Source organism: Branchiostoma belcheri, unplaced genomic scaffold (genome assembly GCF_001625305.1).
Source record: "Branchiostoma belcheri isolate BF01 breed outbred unplaced genomic scaffold, Haploidv18h27 scaffold15, whole genome shotgun sequence".
NCBI classification, from domain to species: domain Eukaryota; kingdom Metazoa; phylum Chordata; class Leptocardii; order Amphioxiformes; family Branchiostomatidae; genus Branchiostoma; species Branchiostoma belcheri.
This window is the reverse complement of record NW_017802935.1, coordinates 2,409,829-2,423,834: the sequence shown is the minus strand read 5'-3', so window position 1 is coordinate 2,423,834 and position 14,006 is coordinate 2,409,829. Positions and strand designations below refer to the sequence as shown.

The 14,006-nt window shown below is 46.8% G+C and overlaps 3 protein-coding genes across 3 annotated transcripts in view; 2 read left to right on the top strand and 1 right to left on the bottom strand.

Annotated features, from left to right (window-relative positions):
- Positions 1-39: 39 nt before the first annotated feature.
- Positions 40-1,467, bottom strand: LOC109465198. The gene is made up of 4 exons (XM_019762345.1): positions 1,433-1,467; positions 1,065-1,136; positions 589-721; positions 40-117 (listed from the first exon to the last, which is right to left on the bottom strand). The coding sequence occupies exons 1-4, from the start codon at positions 1,465-1,467 to the stop codon at positions 40-42; spliced, it is 318 nt and encodes a 105-aa protein (XP_019617904.1).
- Positions 1,468-3,516: 2,049 nt separating this feature from the next.
- LOC109465244 lies at positions 3,517-10,994 on the top strand. The gene is made up of 8 exons (XM_019762395.1): positions 3,517-4,069; positions 5,242-8,121; positions 8,334-8,602; positions 8,842-9,009; positions 9,408-9,624; positions 9,958-10,101; positions 10,286-10,395; positions 10,716-10,994. Exons 2-8 carry the CDS (start codon positions 5,283-5,285, stop codon positions 10,827-10,829), a joined length of 3,861 nt encoding a protein of 1,286 aa, XP_019617954.1. The 5' UTR covers positions 3,517-4,069; positions 5,242-5,282; the 3' UTR covers positions 10,830-10,994.
- A 24-nt stretch (positions 10,995-11,018) lies between these two features.
- LOC109465298 (thrombospondin-type laminin G domain and EAR repeat-containing protein-like) overlaps positions 11,019-14,006 on the top strand; it is a 35,608-nt gene continuing 32,620 nt past the window's right edge. Inside the window, 2 exon segments of the mRNA XM_019762494.1 lie at positions 11,019-13,061; positions 13,356-13,963. Of these exon segments, the coding sequence (XP_019618053.1) occupies positions 13,548-13,963 (416 nt within the window). The 5' untranslated portion in view covers positions 11,019-13,061; positions 13,356-13,547.

The window sequence follows — 14,006 nt, the reverse complement described above, 5'->3', positions numbered from 1 at the left end:
ACCCAAGTAATGACTAGACTTAATACAAAGCCTTTTTCTCTAGTTTCTGTTGTCTGCGAAGGCCGCTTTGGTTTTACCCACTTTCAGGGCGGGTGTGCAACAGGCCGGCTGTCTCACCTGAAAAATGAATGGGAATCAGTGTAATCTTTTTGTCTTATATGCAGGTCATATAGATACTCTATCTATCGCCGGTATAGCACAATGGAAATGACCAGGATAGCATACAAGCTTAAAGGCATCCAGTTCAGTTTTTAGGACTTGGAAACCAGATGTTTCAAAGTCAATATTCTAGTCACTTATCTAAATATTAAGTTGAAACAACACTGTACTAATGTATATCGACATTCATGGAGCAAAAATGCCCAAAATTCTGACGAAAAACGATTACTGGACGGACCTGAATTGATTTCAGGGTACCACCCAGAAAATAAAGGACTAATCTTGGTCTGCAGTTTTAAATGCCTAAAGTATGAAATACTGATTCAAATGTGCTAATGTGGGATAGTATGTGTCAACATCATACAGATTGCCTTATTTAGAATACGTCCAGTTTTGCCGCCCTGAAATTGCCTTTGAGGACAGACTTACCCTAGTCAGCGGTGTCGTCGTACCCCGGACCGCGGCCTCCGTAGTGCGCGGTCCCGGCGTACCCCGCTCCGCCACCCCGGCAGTCGTCCGGAGGTTTGGCCGGTGGGTGGCCGACTGGCGGGACGTCACCCCACTGTAAAAAAAAACATCAATAATCAGCTCTTATAATTAGCTCTCATGCGATGAAAAGCATTATTATCATATTATCACCATAATTTGGTTTCCGAAACTTTACAATAAAGAAGAAAATCGTTGGAGAGGTTCACCCGTCACATGTAATGACATGAGAAGTATCCTACTAACTGTGAGAGAAGAAAATATTGTTGTACAGAACGTATCGAATCCTACACAAGACTTGAAATGATCGTTCCACTGCGTCACGCGTACGTTTAGCAGCATTAAGAAAGACTTTCTGTTTGATTTATAAAATTACTTTCTGACTCTAATACTAGTATACAAAATCCGGGAATAGTTACCGGCGGCGGGGGACGCTGGTCCCGTCCACCTGTTCCCGAGCGCACGGCAGGGGGGCTGCGTGCCGACAGGGACTGCCCGGAAAACGGCCAGCAATCGCTGAAAATAGTGTAGAACAAAAATTAGTTTAATCTAACCATGTTAAAACGGAGACTGAGATGCGTATACGTATGTGTATCTACTTGGCTTGTGTCCAAAATAAAATCACCATTAACTATAATTGACTTTGAAAATCCAGTTTAATGCCCTGACGCGCTTTGGGTGCGTAGATCCTTGTCGACGGCTGGTTACTTCGTAGCCTCGCTGAAATTTGAAATCCTACCACAAAAACAAAATCGTACGCCGAATGTGGCTAACTGTTCTAGCTTACCGATGGATCAGACGGCGGCGGTTGTTCATCCTCATTTTCGCATCTTGTGTTGGCTGGGCGGGAAAAACGGGCGAGTTGTCGTCTCTGCTCTCTCCTCGGCAGATCTCTGAATTTGTTCTAAACAAGCGATCCTCACTTCCCAACACTCTCGGTCCGTAGCCATGGCAACGGCTATCCAGCCGTCAGTCACACGGTGTGCTATGTCGCGTACGCGGTGGAAAAGTTTGGCATTCGTTTGAGAAAATGCCTCACAAGACTGACAGGACGTTACCGGTGTGTTTCTTAATCAGGCGGCTTTTTGTACGCAGTTTGATGTTAATTCATGAGGGACCAAAGGATTGAGGGATGGAGAGAGAATATTATTCACATATTTGTGTGAAAGAGTCCCAACCAACTCCAGACACCAGGGTTGGGAGTTTGTCGTGAGTAAGTTTGGACGTGGTTGGCAGTTGGTCTGCAAGGTTGGCTACTGGTCGAATGTGTCAGCCTATGTTTCAAGGCACACGCACACACACATGCACACACACACGCGCGCGCGCGCGCGCACAACACTCGGGTGTGTATGAGAGGTTCGGCCATTGAGGGCGGGGGTCAAATTTGACTCCAATTTAACTCAAGTTTGATTCAATTCGCATAGAAAGGGCAGGCGTAGCCTAAATCTGTTCAGACTGCACCCGAACTTTAGCCAACCTTGGTTGGTTGGTGCATGGTCGGGGGAAGGTTCTGAATGTGAGATAGGGGCTTCAGCTACATACTGATGTTTGGCACAAGGATACTAAAACATAGTATTACGTACCCTCAAAGCAGAGGTTGATGGGGAAAGATCGTTACCTTTTTATATATCCCCCGTTGTTTTGTCGCTACCCCCACAAAAAACGGGAGATATATAAAAAGGTAATGATCTTCCCCTATCAACCTCTGCTTGGAAAGTAACGCAAACAGTTCTCCACTCGCTCGCAGACTATTACAACTTGATTAAACAGAAGAATCTCAGTGCGAAACAAGCCTCGCACCAAAGCATGAATGGCTTGCTCACCAGGAATTCACCAGTCGGACATCAAAGAACTTCAATCTCAGCAGAAAATGTTGAAAATGCCTGGTGTGAACGGGTGTTATTAAAGACGTAATTGTCTGGATTACGAGCCTGTTTTGTTGGTGTCCACGTCACGCTTTCCTATGTGTGTTATTCAAGGTTATTTTATACGTGTCCATAGAACTGAGTGTTACATGTGTTCGGGGGATTCACACCGGGTGTTTGATTTGTACCGATTTTAAAGCTGCATTAAGTAACATCAGGACGATGCAAAAAGTAAATTTTCTGGTAATTTCTTTACAAAATAAGCTAAATCAACCCTGCTCCATTGCAAATAAGTGCCATTCAGGAAGTGGAGGTGCTAAATATGACTCCTTACAAGTGGGTTTAAAAGTTGGAAACACAGCGGTCAGCCATGTTCTTGTATTTTGTGGTGGTACCACAAACTGAGTGTGCCTTGTGTGAGCGCGCGATGCGAGATGTTACAGTCGGTAGTGGCTAATGAAAAGTCCCACGATAATTGGGCTCAGAGTAAACAAAATATCAACAACAGAGAAGAGAGGTTTACATCTTGTTATCTCTTATATATTCACACTGAACAGTTGGTCGCTGTGTATTGGTGTTTAATAGCCGACTATGGGTGTAGCGTGTTATCTATACGGCAAATCTACAACTGTGACAAGAAACTCCTCCATTTACCAATATAAACCTATCGTATACTGTGAACGTGGTAGGTCTTTCAGTTGCTACTGCCCCGAAATGTAGCACCCCTAGATATCCCCTTACAACCTGGACGCCAGACTATTTCCAGGACATACACAGGCCAGCTAGCTCCTCGGCTTAGGGCCAACGTGCCTCCAAGGAAATTTTATCAGTGTCTTTCTCGGGGTCTCGTTTGGGGGTGGAGGAAGGACGTGGGACTTTAAACATTCCCTTGCAGGCACATATGCCCAAGAGCTGATCCCGGTATAGACCATGGAAACAGCCTGGCATCCAGGCTTTAGGGAAAGCGTTGTCCCGCCCACACTGGATAACTTATCGGAAGTGCTACATTTTGGGCCGATACGCGGAAATCGCGGAAGTATCGACTGAGTTTCCGGTCATATTCGCAGTACAAGAGCAGATTGAGATGATGCTTTTGACAGTTGTGTATGTGTCGTACAAAAACCACCTGTCTTGTGACGAAGTAAGGCTGTCTTATAGGACCTTGTCGGCTGTGCCATAGCATTGCTAAGAACCGGCGAAAGTTTTCGAAAACCATATGACGAAAAGTGACCGTGCCTTTCAAGGATCGGAGGGCCCATTTCGACTCAAACATTAAGGCTCAGGTGTCATACGACACGGTTCACCGCAGCAAGTCAAAACAGGTTACCGTGTAGAATAACAAAGGCGGCACAAGCATGTGTTTTCGACCACAGGTAGATGAACTAGTTGTACTGCCCAGTGCATGCCGTATGCGCATTTCCGGATCAGGCAATGTGACATTAGATCACCCCAGATTAGTGACAAGTTTTCACATGACCGATTGAGAGAGGCTTCACAAACACTTGTACATACGGAACTGTCAGTTCTCTGTCGCAGTTTCTGTGCAACGTACAAAACAGGTGAGCTACGTTCACACGTTTGTGTTTTCGTTTTGTCTTTTGTAAACAATTCGTCAATTGACACACATTATACTGTGCTCATGTGTGACTGAATATGGCCCGGTGGTCTATATAGTATAGTTTCGGCGGTGGCTGGTTACTAGTATATCTAGTCACCACTACACTTCTCCCTCGGCTGTTAGCCTCTACCAGGCCTTGGGTGCGGCTGAAAAAACTAGAAATTGGGCAAACAGACAGATAATATGCCAGGGAGCGGCAAACACTCCTTTAGCAGACCAACTTCCCTGGCATGTTATCTGCATATTTGACCAATTTCTACTCTTTCTAGTCGCTGCTGAAGTCTGGTAGTAGAGGATATCACACATATACATGTATACGTACTACAGTAGAATTTACGTGCATTATGTGCCAGAATAGAGTTGGTGTGGGGCATCTCTGACTTTTAAGTTTTCAATGTTTACAGCCATGAATAATTTCATTAGGTTGGTGAATGATTTTTCGGTATTTGATTCGAAATCTCCTGACCAATGTAAACAAATTGTTCAGCCTAAAGACCTTAAAAGTTCATACATATGCATATATCATGTGGTCATACCTGTCACACCACCTCACACCACCTCTGCTATTCTTAAGACATTGTGACGTCATTCTTGGCCAGGAGTGTGTTGTCATGTGAAGAAGTTTCAGTTCCGCATTTCGGAGAATTCTTCCCCTGCGAATATCCGGCCGTCTACAGCTTTTCCCGTATAGAATTTCACTGGTAGGGTACAGGATACCTTCCGTCAAGTTTTCTGCCTTTTCATACTTATGACATATGTAACGACGTCCAGTCGTCGACTATTTTGCTCCGTCATGTGATGTTGGCTCAAAATGTCATAACTTGACTGGTCGGTAGATGGCGCTAAGTCATGATCGTACTAACTAGAGATTCTGAAGTACATATTGATGATTGGGTAGAATATGTATTATTATAGTCAAGTCAAAGTCAAGTTCTATCATTGGTTGAATTCGTCCATCTGTCTGTTATGAAGGTGTAGTCATGTGATCAGACCAGGGAAACTGGTTGCTAGTCTAGCCTCAAATTTAAGTTCACTCAGATGATTCACTTTACTTTTTTTACTCTATATATTAAAGATACATTGTGGTTCTCATGTTTCCAACTTCCTCCTCAGTTCGAGACCGTTTCGTGCAGTGACGTGACACGAGCGCCGCCATGTGGAGAAAACAGGTCATGACAGAACAGATCTTCCGGGAGGACAAGGAGAGAGAGAAATACCGGGACGTGCGGGAGGGATCAGAACATGGGAAACTGCCCTTTAACAGGAGCAAGGTACTGTTTGTAGGAGACACGTGGCAGGGGAAGACCAGTCTGAAGAGACGACTGACAGGACAGGAGTTCAACCCGCACGAGGGCCGGACGGAGGGCATACAAACCAAGATGGTGGAGACACAAGACGTGGACCAGACCTGGACAAGTTACCGGCAAACAGAGTCCGACTTCAGCCGGAGTCTGACTTGGTACGTCAAGCAGAGAAGTAAAGAACGTCCGAGAACAGGCGCTACGAAAGATCTGAGTAGTCTGGTTAAATCTGCCTTGTTTTACTTCCTACTGTCATTTCTGACTGTGGCGACGCTGGAGTTTGGATCAGAAGTTGGCTACGCGGTTGCGTCGCTGATTTTGACCTGCACTATCGCCATGATGCAGCTCAGCTCTGATTTCTACCACGCCACGAGGATAGCCTCCGCTATCGCTGTGAACAGTGTCTTCATAGGAGTCATGAAAAACGGGGTAGAAGGCCTGTATCGGTCGATTGGCCCTGTTCTGTCGGTGGGGCCGTTCTCTCTGCAGGGCCTTGTCTTCTGCGTCGCGGTTACGTTCGTTTTCTGCAACACGGAAGGCTTTGTGGTGTTCCCCTTCACGTTCAGGATCATGCACGTCATGCTGTGTCTCGTCGTGCCGTGTCCGGAGTTCGGAGCTGTCGGGCTACTTCACTTCAGGACGGCGACGACTTCAACCGGTCATGTTCTTCAAGATGCATTTCTATACGAACCGCTAGGGAGCGTGATTGGCCTGACCATGTTTCAGTTCAGGCACATTCTCATCACGTCCAAGCGCGGGACTTTCTTAAGCTACTTGTTATTCAGCCTAGCCACTATCGTTCTACCGGTCATGATCACAGACGAAAGACTAGAGGCCTGTATGTTGATGTTTTTAGTAGGCCTACATCTCGGCATCGGGATCTCTTGCACAATCAAGGCGCAGAAATGGCTTTCGTCGAAAATGACGGCTCAATACTTCTGGGTCGTTCAACTCGTATCATTCCCAGTACAAGTGGCAACGACGCTCATCATTGCAAACCTCTTTGGGTGGAGTTTTTACACTTTAAAAGACTGTCCCCTCTCTGTACTGGTGGCGGTAGCGTTCTTTGTCTCTACAGATTTGTACGACAAGAAGAGTGTTTTCTTCAACTCTGAGTATGTCGTTGTTCATGACAAGTTAGCGGAGGAGAAGACTTTGGTAGAACAGGTGCCAGTCAAGCTGACGCTGATGGACTTTGCTGGTGACGAGGACTTCTACAGCATGCACCATTTCTTCATGGCGCGAGAGGCTGTTTACATCGTGGTTTTCAGCCTAGAGGAAGCCTTCAGAAGAAGAAGACGCGAAGAAGGAGAAGAAGACGAAGAAGAAGCCACGAGAAGTCTCCAGAACACGTTCAGGAGGCTGTTGTTCTGGTTAGACTCCATTGACGCACATTCCAGTGACACGGAGTCTCTCGTGTTCGTGGTGGGGACACACAGAGATAGCGTCTCCTCAGCCCAGCAGCAGGAAGTGGCGACCTTCCTGAGGACACACCTGTACACGGGAACCAAGTACAGCGCACGGCTCGTGGTCAACAGTACAGACACGCCGTACTTTCCTGTAGAGAACTCCGCACCGCTACAGGACCAGGACTTCGCGCGTCTGCGGAGGGTGGTGTGGGAGAAGATGCGACAGGTCGCCTACATGAAGAGGGAATGTCCAATCAAATGGCAGCGATTCTCTGACGTCATCAACACCCTGCGGACCAATGGGGACCCCCATGTGGTACCCTACCTCGACCTGTTGGACAAAGTCCGGCAGGAAGGCATTCTGGACGACGAAGACGACTTCAGACGGATGTTATCGTTCTTAAACAGATCTGGACAAGTTATCTATCGCCAGGAAGACGCGGTGTTGAGTCAGTACGTTGTTGTTGACCCACAGGTCATGGTAGACGCCATGAAAAGCATCACAACTCTCCCCAGACGCTGCGCGGAGCTGCCGACGTACCGAGAAAGACACGCGCTCCTGCAAGCTAAGGGCATTCTGGACGGAGACTATCTCAGAGAAGTTCTGAACGAAGTAAAACCCGACCACGCCGACGTCTTGACGACTCTCTTAGTGTCGCACGCCTTCCTGTGCCCCTTACCCCAACACCCCGCCGACAAGATCGCACAACAGAAGCAGATGTACATCGTCCCACCAATGTTGCCTCGGTACGAAGCTGACCAACCAGGAGGCTTCTTAGAAAAACACCACGATGATGACAACGTTGAATACTACATCGACTTTGATTCGTTCGAGCCCAGCCCGGTGTTCTACCGGTTGGTCGCCAAGCTTGTTTGTGAGACGGACTTTAGGATCCGCGCTCGAGGCGCGCCGTTCGTGTTCAGGGACAGGGCGTGCTTCCAGCTCCACCGCCGCTTCTACTTCACCCTGGAGCTGGTCCGACCCACCACCGACCAGCACCTCATCCAGATCACCGTCAAGAAGACCACCTCCACCGCCGCCGACGGGCAACTCATCGGCGAACTGCACGGCAAACTGGAGACGATCAGGCGGAGGGATTTCCCGTGTCTGATGTACACCATCGGCCCGAGATGTCCCCACCCTCCTCCACACCTAGGCTGCAGTACCGAGCCCGGCCGCATGCATGTAGTGGAGGTAGTGGAGTCGGGAGAAGAGTTTCCCGACACTTCCCAACCGCTGAAGCTGCTGTGTCGGGACCGAGAGGTCGTGGTCGACATGAGTCGTAAGTTACTAATTCTTTCTGTTGTATTTCCAACGTATTTCTTGTTGTAAAACTTTTGACGTATAACACTCAGTTCAAAGTGTTCAGATGTATGGCATCGATTTCGTTGTCAGTTTTTTTTTTTTACTTTTTACAAGTTATCCCCAAAACACCTGAAGAGCCTCATTGAAGGCGTTTCATCCTCTTTCGATTCTGTCTTACGTCTTTCCCAGGACCGAGGTCCAGACCTTCCCTCCAACAGCCAGTAGAGCAGGAAGAACCCTCCTATTCTCTCCAAGTGCCGATACCAGAGAGGAGCTTCCAGCTAACCGCAGCTGCGTGTGTCGGCAGGCGCGTACAATCGTCGGCATCCACGATTGTCGTCCAGGAACCAGCGCTGCCTAGCGGTTTACTACCGCAGCCCGACGAGCACGGCCTGTACGACGTCACACGATGGCTCCAAGTTGCACACGACCCCACTTCTGCACTGGACAATGGCGAGGTACGAGTAGAAACCTTAGAGAAATCTTCAAGAAAATATTAGAAATATTGAGATGTCCATCATATATATATTGTGCTGCCTTGAACTTTGTCATCCAATGTAATTTCAGGGCACTGTTGTAATGTTTCAGGTTTAGCGTTTTGAACACTTACATGACCGTTACACTATCCCCCTCCTTCCAACTAGCGTACGTCCTCGTACGCTGACTAATTATCATTTCACCGACCCTCCTCTTTCAGTGTTACCCGATGTGGAAGAAGCCCAGAGGAGACGCTCTCATCATCAACAACAGGGACTTTGTTACCATGGCGACGCGACACGGGACTGACGTGGACGCTGAGAACCTGGAGCGGCTGTTCGAGGCGCTGTACTTCACCACGGAGAGATGGAACAACCTCCGGGCGCCGGTGGGTAGTGGGTAGTGATGTCTAGATAACAAGGTAGTCGTCCCTATATAACTGTAGGTGTCCTGAACGGAGGCGAGCGCTTGGGTCACAAGAGGGCGTTGTACGACGACGTCGGGACCGTACTGAGTAACTGAGGGGAGCAAGACTACTTCAGTACACACGGTCAACGGCCATTGAAAGACTCAGACTAGCCCTTTGGTAATAGCCCATTTTCAAGTCGTATTACATTCTCATCCCATACTACTCACTTTTCCATTACGTAGCCTTTACTGTAGCTATGTACCAATAGCTGGCATACTTTGTACCTTGTACAATTGTTGTGCAATAGTTTAGCTGGTCCTTCTGGTGTTCCCGACCGTTTTAGACGTTCTGTCCTCACCCTCGGCCTTATTTTTTAGGTGATGAACCTGGTTCTGGAGGATTTTGCCCAGAGAAGCCACACCCAGTCCCAGTGTTGTCTGGTCGCCATCCTGAGTCACGGCGGAGAGGACGGTGTGTACAGTACGGACGAGCGCCTCCTCTCGCACGCCGACATCCTCCGCAAGTTCGACCGGAACAACTGCCCAGAACTCGGCTCCAAACCTAAAGTCTTCTTCATGCAGGCATGTAGAGGCAGTGAGTATCGTGTCGTCTGTTGCTTTTTTCTTTGATTTGGACAACCCTATTCATCATAAGCACAAAGTCTTTGACAACATGGTTGTAATGATCAATGGTTAGGACTTGAAGTGTTGAAGAACTGGCTAGATTGCGCCTAGCGCCTCTCTTTGCATTGCAACGGTGTGTCAGGTTTTGTGGCCTTTACTGTGAGCATGTTATAATCATAATCGACAAGTGAAAAGAGGCGCTTAACTTTTCTCATGGAAGGAAAATCAAACAAAATAGGAAAGACCACGAGGCAGTTACACCAAACAATCATGTATATTGATTACTTCGTCTCTTTTGTCATAGCTGATAAAGACCCCGGATCTCTCGCCACTGATTCCGGAGACACTTTCCGGAAAGATGAGACCGCCATTCCGGATACGAACCGGACCTTCGCCGCTCGGGTGCCGAACCTTACCGACGTGTACCTGGCCTACTCCACCACTCCGGGTAGGTAAAATTATGTTTTCAAAAGATCATAAGTATTTCGTTAAATATGTTTGAACAATTTTCTTTTCGGCAAGTGTGCATATTTCTGTTCTAATGGTAAGGAACTAATAAATGCTTTGCGCATGCCAGTGTATAGTGTAGTACGACTAGAAGTTTCTCCCAACCTCCTGCTATGTTGTTGTAGGGCACGTCTCTTGGCGGGACTGTGCGGGCGGCTCGTGGTTTATCCAGGTGCTGGTGTCTGTATTCCTGCAGTACGCCGCTACAAAGGACATCAACCAGCTCATGACAAAGGTAAACAATCCTGTCTCAAGTACAGTGGGGATAGTCGTATCTAGAACCGTGCCTGCCTAGTTCTTTGCATGAACGGGCACAGATCTGGATAGAACAGGGATAGAAGCTGGGACCTCATACTCTTCTCTCCTCAGCGCTGCTATAGCAAGTTGCAAACAGTTTACTTTTCAATTGTGATAGCTATAGGCGGTGTATATTTTAATTGGTTATAGGAAGCGACCGGGCATTATGTCACCATACACACCTCGTAGCGAGACATTAACACTCTATAACACCCTTCCATGTAGATGTTCTGGTTGTTTATTTATCTATTATCCCAGGTGAACTATGAGGTTTCGCGGAGGTTCGAGTCGGACAAACATCACAAACAGATGCCTGCGCCCGTCAACATGCTCACCAAGGACCTGTACTTCTTCCCGGGCTGGCACCATTGAGTCGTTAGGAAGTTAATCTCCAAGCAGATCTTTCGGTGGGGCAAGACAATTGGCCAGTCTGTAACAATTTTCCCTTGCGAGTGCCGCCAGATCTTCGGTGGGAAATTGTTACAGACTGGCCAATTGGATAATGCCTCACCGAAAGATCTGCTTGGAGATTATTAGGAAGTATAGTTTTGGTCGGCTGTTTGTTTGTTTGTCTGGACAGAGTAGATTGACAGCAGGTGGTGGGGGAAGATTGACAGGCAGGATGGTAGGAGGTCAAAAGGTCAGACTCAGGAAATGGGGTAAAGAACTCAGAATCTGGCCAGGAGCCAGTAGAATTAAGGGCCGACTTGGGGGAATTCAGGAAGCCGAGGATTCCAAATTGGCCTGATTTGCATAATATACCAGGGTTCACCTTTAGATAGTTGCAACCACCACACACCACAAATATCTTAACATTTAAGTCAATTTCCCACAAAAAAAGTACACGGTATCTAGACGTACATAAATGGAAATACATGGGCATAGACGGATGAATCCTAGAACAACAGTCTTAGCCACTTTAGTGTAGTCTTTGATACCTAATACAGTCAAGGGCGCTCTTTTCTAACCCTCTTGGTACAGTCAAAAGCGGCCTGCAACGTTGTCAAAAACGTGCAATTGTTTTATGTAGAGCACGTAACACAAATATGAACAAATCTATCCACATGGGACAACTTTAACAGGTGTTACGTCACTTCCTGTTTACAACACACAAACAGACGGAAGTTGTCTGAGATCGCAATCGGGTTATTTCAGGTCATGACGTATTTTTCCTTATCGCTGTGGGAAAAACAACTACTATGGACAATAACAAGCAATTAACCTAAGGCGTACTTTCCCTTTTATGACGGCTATTCTCTAATCAAGTTTACTTAAGCTTCAACGTGGATGGCTTTGTACGTGAAGTAGTGGTGACGCAGTGAGCCGCAATAAAAGCTTCAGAGTGGAACGCACAGGTATTGTTTACTTTAACACAAAGCAGAGAACGTGATTTGAGCTATTACATATTAACTCATTCTTATCAGACGAGTAAAGCCCGCCAAAACAAACGCTATATTAAAGGCATCCAATGCGATTTCAGGCCAGCAAAATTGGAAATATTCTGAATAAGAAAATCTTATGTGAAGTTGATACATACTTGTTCACATTAGCACATTTGAGTCAGTATTTCATACTTTGGACTTTTAAAACTGCAGAAACAAGCCACAAGATGAGTCCTTTTATTTTTCTAGGTGATATCCTAAAAAGAAGGCAACGAAATTTTAATTTTTAACATCAGGCGAAAATTAATGCGCGCCCTGATGTCATCCATAAAAATTACTTGCTGTGGCCTTACAGAAGAAAGACAGACAGCTACTGGATGGTACAAACTGTTCAAGATCAGGATTCTAGACTGTATAACAAACCATAGTGGGAAACATGCCGGAAGTTTACTTTCCACATAAAGTGTGCACTGTCAATCCGTGCATGTCGCCTTGTCGTACCACATGTAAATATATATGTCTACGTACTTTATAGTCAACTCTGTACGGTACAGGTGCCAGCAGCTGGTACATAGGAGACAAGTGAACAACAGGAAGCCGGCATGATCTGTTATCTTGTACTGTCAACTTTCAAACATTCCGTGTGCCTTTTCCACTGTCAACTGTACTATAAAACGTAATTATGACCAATTTTATAATGCTTAGTATATTCTGATATATGTCTGTCTTTACCCTTAGAAAAGTCATTTGAATTGCTGTTAGCAAAATAACGGAATGTTGGCAGAATCCAGTGTTAAGGCGAGATGCCGTTCATCGTAACTTTCTTTGCCGTAAGATTATTAGCGAAGCTGTGACAAAACCAACCGTCGGCAAGGATCTGCATTTTCCATTACAAGACAGCTGCATTTTGTGCGAGACAGACACGACTGTCCTACGAATGCCCCCAATCAATTAGCTGTCATACATCCGCTGTAGAACATATGCAACAATGGGACCAATTTCAAGCTTTTACGGCTCACTATTTAAACGTTTTATACCTGCTCAGCATCCATTACTTTGTACATGCCCTAGCTTCCTGTGTCGCCGTGCACGGTGTTTACCGGATCAATGTTTGATAACGCCTTACCCAAACACAGGCCACCTGACCTGTACATACACACGGTTATACAGGCCAGCTCGCGTGCAGAAGTTTATTACTACATTAGCTCGACTCACGGGCAAGGTAAGTGGACGTTAAGTGGCCAATCTGTAGCTACTAACATCTCATCCATATCGACAGCTCAGTGTCTTCTTGTAATGAAATTGTTGTGCGCGTTTTCTACAAACGTATAACTTTAATTCGGATACGATATACATATATTGGATTTTTGTCTGGATTTGAGCATAATAAACCATGCTTAGCTACAGAGGTATTGTATTATACATCCATGATAATTGAGCTCTCAATAGGAGACCTAAATTTCCGCGTTCTCGTAATTGCGAAGCTGAAGTCGGCAAATTCAATCGCTGTTCACAGGACCCGGTGTTTGCCACCACACTTACAGTAACGGACGGTAGAGTGAAACTGTGAGAGGAGGAGTCAACATAGGACGGGACTTCAGACCACGGCCTTGTCTCATATCGCTTACAGGCTCGTGACGTGAAGTTTTACACAGTCGTCTGTCAGCTACCGTCAGCGGAGGCCACCCTCTACACCAGAAGGCCGACTATGGACGCCTACGACTTCTACTACGCGCGCACTACCACCAAAGACCCCGTCTCTACTCCAAGCGCTAACGCCACAGCGCAGGTCGCCGTCGAGAACACCACAGCGTTAGTCTTACTGTGTCTCCTCAGCGTGTTTACCGTCATAAGTAACGGGCTGGTTCTCATATCCATCGCTATAGAGCGGACACTTCGCACCGTCTTTAACTGTTTCATCGTGAACCTCGCCGTGGGGGACTTGTTGGTGGGGGCGGTAGTTGTGCCGCTGTTCACCGTGTATAAGTACCTGGGCTACTGGCCGTTGGACAAGATAGCGTGCGTGTTCTGGCTGGCGATAGACTACGTCACGTGTAACGTGTCTCTCCTGACGCTGTGCATGATCTCCTTCGATAGATGTCTGGGGATACGCTCACCGCTCAGGTATGGCTGGGATAAATTAGTCTGTATAATTTTCTAATAGCAA